This window comes from Pelodiscus sinensis, chromosome 2, assembly GCF_052426305.1.
Source record: "Pelodiscus sinensis isolate ZL-2025 chromosome 2, ASM5242630v1, whole genome shotgun sequence".
Lineage (NCBI taxonomy): Eukaryota > Metazoa > Chordata > Testudines > Trionychidae > Pelodiscus > Pelodiscus sinensis.
Genome location: NC_143053.1, coordinates 87,358,306 through 87,371,436, shown reverse-complemented (window position 1 = coordinate 87,371,436; position 13,131 = coordinate 87,358,306). Strand labels below are relative to the sequence as shown.

At 44.8% G+C, this 13,131-nt stretch overlaps 1 protein-coding gene across 2 annotated transcripts in view; it reads right to left on the bottom strand.

Annotated features, from left to right (window-relative positions):
* The window catches only part of VAPA (VAMP associated protein A), a 48,128-nt gene extending 36,320 nt beyond the window's left edge, over window positions 1–11,808 (bottom strand). The window contains exon 1 of one of the 2 annotated variants that reach the window (XM_075920981.2): window positions 11,278–11,808. In XM_075920981.2, the coding sequence (XP_075777096.1) occupies window positions 11,278–11,353 (76 nt within the window). In that variant the 5' untranslated portion in view covers window positions 11,354–11,808. The remainder of the gene's footprint in view (window positions 1–11,277) is intronic. The other variant, XM_075920982.2, reaches the window with a different exon arrangement.
* Between the last annotated feature and the right edge of the window lie 1,323 nt (window positions 11,809–13,131).

Below are 13,131 nucleotides of genomic sequence, written 5' to 3'. Positions count from 1 at the left end.
TCCTCATTGGTGACCTTCTGCATCCATCCTATTTCTCAGGATCTTTCTATAACAACTCCTCTCAAACGCCAATATCCTTCTCTTCGAATCTTTCATTATCATCCATGGCTACAATTAAAAGCTAACGTTTTCAGCAACGAACTTCTGTCCCAGGCACCCAACACCCTCCATTAATACCAGCAGAAATAGTGTCAAAATACTGTCAAGCTGGAGGACTTCTTACTCCGACTCCTGTAACCTTCATTCTACGAGGAATAAGGGAAATCGGAGAACAGTGTTCTTTTGAAATAAGACGCTATTTTGAAACAAGCTACACAATTGAAGTAGCTCAATTTGCGTGGTTCTTCAGTATAAACGCCCCCAATTGACTATTTCTTTCCCTTTTTTCCCTTTTATTCTCCCCTCACCTCCAATTAATTTCAAAACTGGACCTTTAATAACTCCATTCATCTGAAGAAGTGGGTTATGCCCAAGAAAGCTCATGATACCATCAACATGTTTTGTTACTCTTTAACGTACTGCAAGACTAACAGTTGTTGTTGTTGTTGAAGTTTTTTATTCAGACTAGGGATGTTAGCTATCTGTTAATCGAATAGTCTAACTGCATGAATTCTTAGTGGTTAGTTGACTATTCTAAAGTCCCTAGGGGTGGGGCTGGCAGCCTGTGCTCTCCAGCCCCACACTTGGGGAGCCCCCTGCCATCAGAGGCAGTAGTGCTGGATGCCAGGTGGGAGCCTGTCCGCGAGGGAAGCCAGTTTAAAAAACCAACTTCCCTCAGATTGGCTGCCTGCCACAACGCGCTGCTGCCTCTGACAGAGAGGCAGTACCATGGGGTGGCAGCAGCTTCTGTCCGTGCGAGGGGTCCGAGCTCCCTGCAGACAGAGGCTGCTGGGTGTAAGGGAGGCTGCCCTGCAAGAGCAGCAAGGGGAAGTGAGTAGTTGACTAGATTAACCAATAAGCCTAGGTTTATCAGTTAATCAACTAATCGACTACTTGTTCACATCCCTAATGCAGACTCATGTTGTATGCCACTACAGACATGCTGGCTATGTTCAGTGACAAACAGTAATCCCAGAGCTCCATTCCAAGTATCCTCTTGTATTCATATTGTACAGCCTCTCCCCAAGCTATGAACGAGTTACGGACCAAACACTTGGCCGTAACTTGATTTGTTCGTAACTTGGACCCCATTGAGTTACATAGCGACCGCACTTTTCGTAAGCGCGGGTTGCGTTTGTAACTCAGGGACCGCCTTCACAACCACTCCATGGGAGCTTTGGTTGTAAATGCAAATGGTCGTAACTCGACCGTTCGCAACTCGGGAACCGACTGTACATATTTATCCTTATTTTAACTTTGTTTTTAATTTTTTATCATGGATTATTGGTTGTTAGTATTCTATACCCATGGCTACATTTTTACCTGTCCTTTTATATATGAAGGTTTTAATTTATTTAATAAATAGTAGGAATGTGAACTGTTACATGCATTTCCCACCCCATGCTGCTGCCTCTGTATCAGACACGGGGGAAGGCGGGAGCTGGTGCACTTGGGAAGCTGGCTTAAAAGTCTTCCCCAAATGTATTAACATGTAACTGCTGAAAATGTCAGCAGTCACAGGTTTACAAAAATTAATGCATTTTATTATCCCTAATAAATACTTAATTTGGATTATTATATTTTAAAGGATTTTTTTCTTTTTTTTAACTAGACATGACTGCGGACTGGCCACAAAGAGTAACCAGGAAAGAGCAGGTAGTCACACCTATGCAAAAATAGCTAGTGCTTGAGACGTTTACAAGACAGCTATCAAATTACTAAACAGACCAAAAGTTTATGAGGATATGACCTACCTCATATAACATGAACCATTAAAGGACAGGGCTGCCCTGAAACCTTCAAGGCACTATATACCAGTGTTTCTCAACTTGGGTACAGGTACCCCCGTGGGCACACAGAGGTCTTCCAGAGTGCGTGTCAACTCATCTAGGTATTTGCTGCGTTTTACAACAGGTTACATGAAAAGTCCTAGCAATGTCTATACGAAACTTTGTCAGTTATAGGATCAAGAACACATATTCCTGTTCATCCAGAAATATAATTTATGCCATCATGTGCCAACAGTGTCCTGCTATGTATATTGGACAGACTTCACAGACACTTCGCCAAAGAATTAATGGCCACAGATCAAACATCTTCACAAGGAAAAACCAGTTGCTTTTCATTTCAACCTACCTGGACATAATTTTAATGACCTTACCACATTGCATCTTACTTCAAAGAGACTTTAACACCAGACTACAGAGGGAAACTTCAGAACTTTCTTTCATGCTTAAGTTTGACACTTTACCTTAATCCAGTGGTCCCCAACCTTTTTAGGTTGTCGGGCGCCAGGGGGCGTGGCCGTTTGCCCGCCGGGCGCCAGGGGGCGGGGACCGGGGGCGCCCCCCCATCCACGCGCCCGGGGGCGGGGCCCCACCTACCGCGCGCCCGGGGCGGGGTCCCCCCATAGCTGCGTGCCCGGGGGCAGGGCCCCCCTAAGGGCCGCGCGCCCGGGGCCGGCGCTCCCCGCCACCCCCACCCTCCCGCCGAGTCCCGCGCGCCCGAGGCCGGCGCTCCTTCGCCCCCCCCCCCCCGCCGAGTGCTGCGCGCCCGAGGCCGGCGCTCCTGCTCCTCCCCCCCCGCCGAGTGCCGCGCGCCCGAGGCCAGCGCTCCTGCTCCTCTCCCCCCGCCGAGTGCCGCGCGCCCGGGACCGGCGCTCCCCCCCCTCCTGCCGAGTGCCGCGCGCCCGGGACTGGCGCTCCCCCCGCCGCGTCCCGCCGAGTGCCGCGCGCCCGGCGCTCCCCCCGCAAGCGCCCATGCGCCATGTGCCCGGGGACAGGCCAGCCCCGAGCACCTGGCGGGCGCATTGAAATGCCCCCGCGGGCGCCATGGCGCCCGCGGGCACCGTGTTGGGGACCACTGCCTTAATCATTAAAAAGATAGCTTCCCCACTTATCACCCCTGATTAGCCATTCATTGACTCAAATAGTATTTCCTCCTTCCCGTTCCCTCACCCCACCCCACCTTCTATAATAAATCTGATTTGTCAGTTTAATAATGTGTTTACTTTTTTCATTGTATCCCTTTGATATACATATGGTCATGCCAATTCTCTTCCAGAATATGATCCAAGGAAGTGGGTCTGGCCCATGAAAGCTCATCGCCTATTAAACCATCTTGTTAGTATTTAAAGTGCTACATTGTTTTTCCCTTTTTTCTCTCCTTTGGCAAGATCAGACTAACACAGCTACTTCTCTATTACTATATGAAACTTTAGATTGTACTGTCACTTGTTTTTACTCCACTACTAAAGTTTATATCAGTGTTTCTCAACTTGGGGGGGGGAGGGGTTACAATTTATTTTATAATTTGGTTAAAACAAAAAAGCAAGCATTTTTAGTAATGAAGTACAGTTATAGGTATGTATTTTTATGCATCATTCTGTAAATAGTTTTTAAGTGAGGTTAATCTTGGGGGTACACAAATCAGCCTCCTGAAAGGAATACTTTACCCTAGAAAGGTTGAAATCACTGCTACATACCACTCTTGGCCAAACATCACGGATTATGTTCTAGGTTCTGTTTTTCATAGCGGCCATTAAAAAGGTCTGTCAGTTTCATTCTCAAACCATGATTAGCAGCATCTGAGAGAAATCTAGAATAATGCAGATCAGGGGTAGGCAATATTTCCGATGGAGGGAGGGCACTCCAAGAATTTGTAAGAGGACAAGGGCTGCACTTTTCTATGGTATTAATGGAGGGTGTTGGGTGCCTGGGACAGAAGTTCGTTGCTGAAAGGAGCGTGGGGTAGGGGTTTAACGTGCTGGAGAGGTGAGGTCTAGGAGGGAGTTTGGTGAAGAATGAGGTTGTGATGTGGGGCAGGAGATTAGAGTGTATGAGGGAGTGTGGGGTCTGTGAGTGTGTGTCTTTGCAGGAGAGGATTCTGACCTGGGAAGTGGGTGAAAGAGGGGATGCAGGGTATGGTAGGGAGTTGTGACTAGGGTAAAGGGTGCAGGATGGAGTGCAGAGGGTGAGAATTGTGACCTGGGGCAGGTGGGCAGAGAGTTTGGGTTGCGAGGCGGTGGGGTGCCAGGTATAGACTCTGGTCAGGAGGCACTTAACACAGGTGGCTCTCAGCCAGCAGCCAAGTAGGATACTCAGCATGTACATCTTTGCAGTGCACAATAAACAGGGAGGAGGGCTCTGCAAGCTGCCTGGGCCCACAAGCATGACCCAGGCAGCTCCCATTGGCAGATTTCCGGCCAACAGTAGCTACAAGGATTGTGCTGGAGGCTGGGACAGTGCGCACCCACTCCCTTCTCCCCCGCAGGGGCATGCCGCACAGAGATGCGCAGGCTGGCCCCAAGAGCTTGCTGCTCTGAGCTGCTTGAAGGGGTGCAGCAGGCAGAGAGCCTGCCCAAGAGTCCCACTGGACATTGGCAGCCTAGAGGGCTGGATCTGAATGTCTGGCAGACTGCATTTTGCCTGCCCCTGATGTAGATGGTGTTTCAACGGTGCCTGGAAGTAGGATAAATTGAGTAAAACAATTCCTTTTAACTCCAAAGAAAGAAAGTAACCCTGTGACAACAAATACTCTAAGTATTTATTAATATTTTTTTTCTATCTGAATAAAGAACAAGTCATGTCACTATTTAAGCATAACTATTTCCACTTTAATACACATAAGAGCAGTTAGTCGCAAAACCCTTCTTCCCTCATTGTGTGATTACGAGATGACAATGATCACAACACTTCCCTGTAAATACTGACTAAAGTTTTTTAAAATGTTGAATTTTAGTTTCTCATCACATTTGTACAAATCACTGTTACTTTCTAACATTTTATTTCATCGAGTAGCTACTACAAAAATTATAGGTTATCCTGAACCAATGTTCACTTGGTAAATTTCTATGAACTGTGTTTTGTATGAGGTCAAACACTTTTGGCCTTAAAAAAAAAAATCAATGATTATTCACAGCCCCTTAGGTACTGAACTTCACATAGAATGATATATCTCATTAGACAAAACTTACACATAGCACTGAGAAATATTAAGTATAAAAGACTTCATTTTATAAATAGTAAAATCACAATAGTGCCCATAACCATTTTCATCAAATTTTTCCTGGGCAATCTAATATTTTGGCTTTTAAAATATAACTAGCATGACTATTTTCTGTTATTTTTATTCAGAAACATTACCTCACAGTGAAAACTTAAGACAGCACAATTCAATACTAATCTTCCACAATCCGATTGACACTTGGGAAGAGCCAAAAGATGATCCAATCCAGGCACAATCAAATAAAGCAGTTATAGATTATGTTTAAGGAGTTCAAATCCTGCACACACACATAGCCTGGGCCAATTTTGGCAACTGATCTTGAAGGCAAGGGGGTGGATTTAACATTGAGCTATTTTTACTCTTAAATTCAACCTTCTCGATTTGCAGTAATGCATATCCTATAGCTTTCAGCATTACCCAGAGCAAACCAGCGATTACAAAGCATATTACTAAACTCCAATACTTTATTGATATGGTTCTAATAATCACGAGAAACCCCAGATGGACATCTAGCAGCTAGAAAATATTTCCATACTAGGGATGTCAGAGTGTAGTCAGTTACACTATTAACTAATTAATCATCAATTAATCCCAATGGCTACATGCTTCTCTCCTCCCCCACACCCATTGCCACTTCTGGATCAGAGACAGCAAGGGTGGGAGAGGAGGGATAGGGTGCCCATGGGGAACCAGCTTTTAAAAATCCCTCCCCGCTGCGCTGCTGCCTCTGATAGAGAGCACGTGTGGGGGGAGGCAGGAGCCGATATGAGAGAGGAACCAGCTTTTAAGTCAGCTCTCTGCACATGCTAGCTCCATGGAGCACCCCCCCTTGCTGTCTCCCACAGATATTTAACAACCCAATTTCATTCAGTATTTTATGTAACCTGAAAAAATTAATCCGCATGAATGCTGGTTATAACTGAAGGTGATTTTACAATCTTCTAATGAGTTTAGATTACAAATCAGGTTGATAATGAGAAATGAAATTTGATGTTATATTCATTACTATTGGTAACTTGGTGATTTCAGTCTGCTTATTTGTTATTTTAGCTTGAAACATGACAAAAATCAGGTACAAAATGGAAAAACACTCCACTCATTCTCACTAGGGATATAAGTGACTACTCAACTCGACTAATTGCTTCCCGCCCCACCTTGCAGCTGCTATCAAAGAGAGCAAGCAAGGTGGGGAGGGGAGGGGGCAGGAGACAATGCTAGGAGGAGCCAGCTTAAAAGCCAGTTAAGATCCAGCACCGCCTCCAGAGTGGGGAGGGAGGCAGGGACTCAGCAGGGAACTGGCGGCACTTCCATCTCTGAAATGTAGGGAGAGTGAGGCTCTTGCTACATTTCAAAAGCAGAAGCACCGCAAGAGCAAGAGGTGAGCAGGGAATTCGAGCAGTCCCCGCTGGCCCCATGCTCCCTGCTTTTTAAATGTACATCTCAAAAGCAGGGAGCACGCGGCCAGCGGGGGACTGCCTGATTTCCCCGCTGGCCCCGTGTCACTTCTGCCTTTGAAACGTAGCAAGAGCCTTGCCACATTTTGAAGGCGGAGGTGCCCTTATCGACTAATTGATAGTTGATGAAAATCGACTATTAGTTGATTAATCTAAATTTAACATCCTTATTCCTCACATTTGTACAGGTTGAACCTCTCTAGTCTGGCAACACTGATTGTCCAGCATGAGTTTAGTAGCCAAATTATACTTATCATGGGTGTGGCCAAGTTTCCAATGGTCCCATAAAGTTTGCTTACAGCCACCAGTCCTGGCTCTCAGTGTTCTGTGCTGTTATTTAGTTCTAATTTACCCTAAACGTCTTGTAAGAGCCCAGTAAGCAGTGGAAGTGTTGGTAATGCTGCACGACAATATTGACCTCGGGTCAGGTCCCAAGGATGGTGGACTAGAGAAGTTCAACCTGTAATGATATTTTGTTTACACTTTCAAATAAGTACCCTTTCCAATAGCTAGACAACTGGATTTCACAATCCTGTAACAAGATCTTCAATAAAGAACATTAATCAAGAATAATCCATACTTAAAAGAAGGCATTTATTAAAATCTGAAAATATGGTTATGCAGGTTCCAACTTGAAATATACACCTGAATAAAATACTGGCTAATAATCCTTTAAAGGATTATCAAGTCAATTACTCCCCCCAAAAAATTCAGGTTTACTAAACAGAAATTTTCATAATTTTTCAAAATCCCAATGAAGAGACTATTCAAATGCTCCTCTGAAATGTTTGCAACCAATACAGCAGTATGGTACTAGTGTAAGAGCCATAAAATGAAGGTGAGCCTATTTTCATTGTCCAAATCAAGGAAAAAGCAAAAAGTAATCTTCATTATAAATGTATTTTTTTCATTTAATAATTTCAGATGTTAGTAACATAAGGATTTTTTTTAAAATTTAAAGAGAGAAAATACTTACAAACTCTTCAAAGTGAAATGGGTCTAATATTCCATGGGTTATTATACAGAGTTAGAACAAAAAGCAACATTTAAATCAGAATAGCCAGGAATATCACTATTAAATACTGACAAAATGAATGAGCTGTTAATGTAGTGTTGTAACCATGTTAGTGTCTGAATATTAGAGACAAGGTGGGTGACGTAGTATCTTATATTGGACTAACTCCTATTGTGAGACGGATAAGCTTTTGAGCCTACAACGAGCTCTTCTACAGATCTGGGAAATGTCCCTCTGAACGGTGAACTCTGACATGAAATTCTGAAGAAATTTCAATAATGAAGTCAAAACACATACCTGGTTTATTATTGATTCGGCAGCTCTTTAGATGAGAATAAAAGAATTGACACCCAAAAAGCAACCCCTATTAAATTATCAAAATAATAAATATTTTTAAAGATTAAAAAGAGCCTTTACTGATTTAATTAAGACCATGCTGGGAGTTTCAAGTGTCAATTAGGGATGTTCCCGAGTACTTGACTAGTCAACTACCCAATAAGCATAAGCTGCACAAACAGATGCTGCTGGATTCAGTGTGAGCTGGGACCGACCAGTCCTGGCTCACAGTGGTCCAGAATGCTGCGCCTCTGCATTTTAAAAATAGTAAGATTTAAAATGCAGGGCCACAGCTCAGATGGCTCCCGGAGCCAGCACAAACCAGGATTGCTTAGTCCCAGTTCATATAGGCTCATGGTGCTACCTGCTCTGCAGAGTGGTCCTTATCGACTACACGATTAGTCAAATAACTGTAGTTTAACATCCCTAGTGTCAATAACAAATTACATGATTTTTAAATGGGACATCTGTTTAAAGTCAAGAGATTGATAGCAAATTAAAACTTCAGATTGATAATGAACACCCAGCAATTACTGAGCATATCAGTGGAGATTAATAAACAAATATATTTTCAAATCTTTCAGATATCAAGCAACTACTGTATAGCTATACCTTCTTAGATCTCAAGATATAAACAAAATGTTTGAGGCTGAAAGTTGGAAAAATACTCTGTTTATGAAGGTAGGATGGTTCACTGGATAAGACCTCTAACTAGAAGGCAAGAGACCTGGGTTGTACTCTCAGCATTGCCTATGGACCATTCAGGAAATCAACTCTGTGCCTCAGTTTTCTCAATTTATTTTTAAAAATTATTATAATTATACAAATGTTAGAAAATAAATCCTTTGGGGGCAAAACAAAAACTGTTTTTATTCAGGACTCTAAAAATCCTAATCTGGGTGTCTGGTGTGCACACGTATTTGACATTAGCAATGCTATATGAATCAACAACTTTCCATTCACCCATCAAAAAAACTTCAGCAAATCAGTGGCAACCATAGTAACACTCTATTCTTTTATCAACACAATATAATTTTGCCATATTAGATTTCAAACAGAACCTATTTGAAGGTACATTATCATCAGATTGCTTAATTGGTATAAAGGAAAATATATCACTTAGTCTCCCTCCACCAACTTTCTAAGTTATTTCATTGGAGAAAGTGTTTTGTTGATGGTCAGAACAATGGGCAATTAATATAAAAGAGTACATAGTGGGATGGCATGTAGAATGAGCTAACAGATCCACTGTATCTGAAATACACTAAGTTTGGTCCTTCTATACAGACACTGAAAGGCCCTACTTTGCTTCATACTCTTTAAATATCCCCTTCCAGAAAAGCCTTCCCAACATCTATACTCGTCTAAATAAATTTTAAGTTTACACTTAATTCTTACAGCTCCCATTCCGAAGGTGCATACTGAGCCTATTTGTTTGCTTACTCATATCCTTCCTATACACTTTGCAGTCCAATGATGATTCTTTATCAATCTCAACAACTCTGTTTATACCCTGTAAATGTTATGTGTTTTGGGCTAAAAGAGACATTTTAGGACTAGGTCAATACACATGCAATTATAAATATTAGCTTTGGTGTGACATGCATCTATGCTCATTCTACTCTTCTTGTGAGATGTGAAATATAAATACAGTGCAGTCATTCTCCAAGACCACGTACAATTTTGGGGCCTGCTACTCTGAGAGAAACTTAAACTAATAATGTTTTAACAATGTATAATCAAAAAACATCTACAATTTTGAGTGTAACTACCAAAAAAACTAAAGTAATTCCTGAGGGTTTATTTTAATTGACTAAACGGGTAGAGAATAATTCAAAGCTCTGAAATGAAAATCAGTTTGGTATAAATCTGTCTTCTCTGATAAGGTTTAAACCTTGTTGAAAAAGCATGGGCTATCTAAAGTTAGGAACACAGTTACCTTCTGTAAGGTACAAGATCACATTAGCTTTTTCTACTTGCCCATTAAAGGGTTCTACAATTAAACTTTCAAAATCTCTCAAGAAACACAAGACTGTCTCGGGACCCAAAATACTATAAATAGAAAATGAACCTGAAAATTAACACAGTTAAAAGTAAAAAGTTAAATACAAACAGAGTAAAGGATTAGCTAAAAAGTATAAGAACTGCCAATACTATTTGAACAGCTAAGGCATTTGTATTTATGCAAATAGTCTTATTTATAATTTCTCAACATTAACCGTAACAATTTTGTTTCCCAGTAAATGCTTTACCTAATAAATGTTCCACTTAATGCCCTTTGTCAATCTGTAAGCACTGAAACTTACCACATAATTATGAATACCCACCCCCTTCAGCACAACTTGTTTTTGTTTGGTTTTGGTCTTCATCTTCTAAGGAGCCTGTCTTCCTAACAACTGAATGTGCGTCTATCTACTCAGAATACCCCTCGCTATTAAAGTTAGGGTTTATCAGGAACAGTGTATTTAATCAGCTATTTTAAGGGAACGGTTTTAAGCCAAACAGAATAAGACTGCATAGCTGGAGCCATACAAATAGCTGACACATTACCAAAAAGTTAATGAACTGCCTACCGACACAATCCGAAGGATTCACCTAAAAGTGATCTGAAATACGCCAGCGTCGTATCATCTGCCTCCCAAAAGGGTCAAACTCCATCTGGGAAAGGAGCGTGCCATAGCAGATCCTCTAGCGATACCAGCGGATGGTGCAAAATAGCACCACTCCCTCCCCGCTACTAACCATTGTTAACAGCTGGCCTCAGCCCAGCCGCAAGCAGAGCGCAGCTACGGCCAGGGCACAGATTGCAGAGCACCTGGGGACCGATCTCTCCCCACACACGCTCCATCCCCCGGACCGCTCTTCCCTGCTCCGGGGTGGGGGGGGCGCACACGCCACAGAGGTGTCGGGGGGAGGGAGAGCTCTGGCCAGGGCAGCGATGCCAGCGCAGTCCCGGCCGATGGAGGCCGGGCGATGTGGGAAGGTTTAAGGGCCTGCGGCTCAGACGTTCCCGGCATGAGAGCGGAGGGTCCCGGCTCCCGGCCCGGGGCGGCAGTATCGGCTGCTGCGGCACCTGCCGCTTCTCCCCGCAACCCAGAGGCCTGGGGCAAGAACCAGGCCCGAGGCAGCGGCGCTGGCCATGCCCGAGACACACGATTCCCTGCGGGAGCTCAAGATGGCGGCGGCGGCGCCGCCGTGTCCCGGTCACCGGCTCTGGTTCCCCACCGCGCAGGGAGACCGGTTCGGGCCCTGCCGCCGCCGCCGCGTCCCTCGGAGAAGCCGGGGCCCACGCGGGGGGCGACCCAGCCTGCCCGCGCCACCCCGCAGCCCCTCGGCACGAGGCAGCCCGGCCCGCGCGGCCCGTACCTTTGAATTTGAGGTCGGTGGGCGGATCGAGCACCAGGATCTGCTCCTGCTTCGCCAGAGTCCCAGCGGCCGCCATCTCGCTCGTTCGCTCGCTGCCTGCCGCGGGGGGAGGGGCCGGGCAGAGGCGCCGCTCGCTCGCTCACGCCGGGGAGGGGGAGCAGCAATGGGCTGGGGTCCGGACCGAGCGGCCGCCGCCTCGTTTCCCCCTCCGCGGGCGCGCGCACGCGTGCTCCTCTAGTTCCCCCCCCCCTTTTTTTCTGTAAGAATTGATTCACCCCCCCACACACACACGGCGGCCGCGCGCGCACTGCGATCAAACGCCAACCTCCCCCCCGGGCACGAGGGCGACGACGGCAGTGGCGGAACCCAAGTGACGCATGCGCGCGGCGTCGTCTTCTTTCTCCCTCGCTCCCGCCGCCGCCGTCCGTTGACAGCTCGCTCGACTTGGCCTCGCGAGCCACTTATCAGTCAGTCACACACTGCCTCAGCTGAGGCAGCAGGGGGCGCGTGATCTAGACGACTCAGATTGCGAGAGCGGTTCGAGGGAAATGAAAGAAGGGCGCATGCGCACCGAATGGCGATGGAGGAAGCGGTGTTCGACGTGGCCAAAGTTCCGCTTCAGGACTATAATCCCCAGCATGCAACACTCTGATGGTGTTGGAAGCATTGCATGCTGGGAATAGTAGTCTTCAAGGGCTATATCAGTGCGCGGCACAAGGGTGGGGTGGTTGCCATTGGCTTCTCCTTAATGCGATTGATGTCTGAGAGGAAGAGAGGTGAGATCCGCCCTCTGCTGAAGGTAGAGCTGGATGGAGCAGGTTAAGCGTTTGCTTTAGGAAAAGGTTTGTAGATAGAAAAATAACCTCACTTTGCTATAGACACGTGCACTCTGGACCTCTCTGCCTTTTCAGTGGCCCAATGTAGACCAGGTTGTGCTCAGGGGGGGGGAAACTGGACTGTTTCAGTGTTGGGTTGTAAGAAGATTAGCCCCATTCATACCAAAGAGTGTCCAATATCCATGATTGAAAATGAGAAAAACAAGCCACAATTTATTTGTAGGTAGAAAGCTGGGAAATTCACTCCCTTTTCCTGACTTTAAACGTGAAATAAATTTCTACAAAGAAAATGTATTTTCCCTTTCATTCTCTCTGTTGCCTTCCCCGCTCTCCTTTCTAAGGTTTGCATTTCTACTTGTTCTTTAAAAATAATACTCTTCGTAGGTAACAAGACAAAGGATTACATTATTTACAAACAGTATAGAAGAAAATATGACCTAATCTAAAAGTTATTAAAATAATGTGAACTGTAATCCATTCAAATCTTCCCAAAGGAGATGAGGACTATACTGTACATGTTACACGTGGAGTGGATTGCTCTTTTCTCCCTCCCCTTCTCCCCTCTCCCCTCTCCATCCCTAGGTACACTGGCAGAAAATGTCTAACTAAATGAGTGGAAGGGCAGCAATGAAAATGATAGCTCCAGCAAAATTGTAACAAATATCTTGCTTGAAATCTAGTGAAAATATCATAGGAGCATTAACAGGAACAGCACAATCATATTTCAAACAATATTTACTACTACTAATAAATATCCATCAATTAATCATTTACAATTTTTGCCCTAAGGGTTGGATATCTCACCCCAAAAGTTAATTTCCCACAAAGAAATAGGGTGACAATTCCAAATGGAAAACTGACAGCATTCCCCCACTTCTGGGTACTGTGGTTTAGCAGGCAAGGGGGAAGGGAAGGGAGGAGGAGGCAGGGTTTAACCTAATCCATTAAAATCAATGCAAGTTTTGACATTGACTTCCATGAGAGTAGAATTGTGTCCTATCACTAGTTCTAAGTGCTG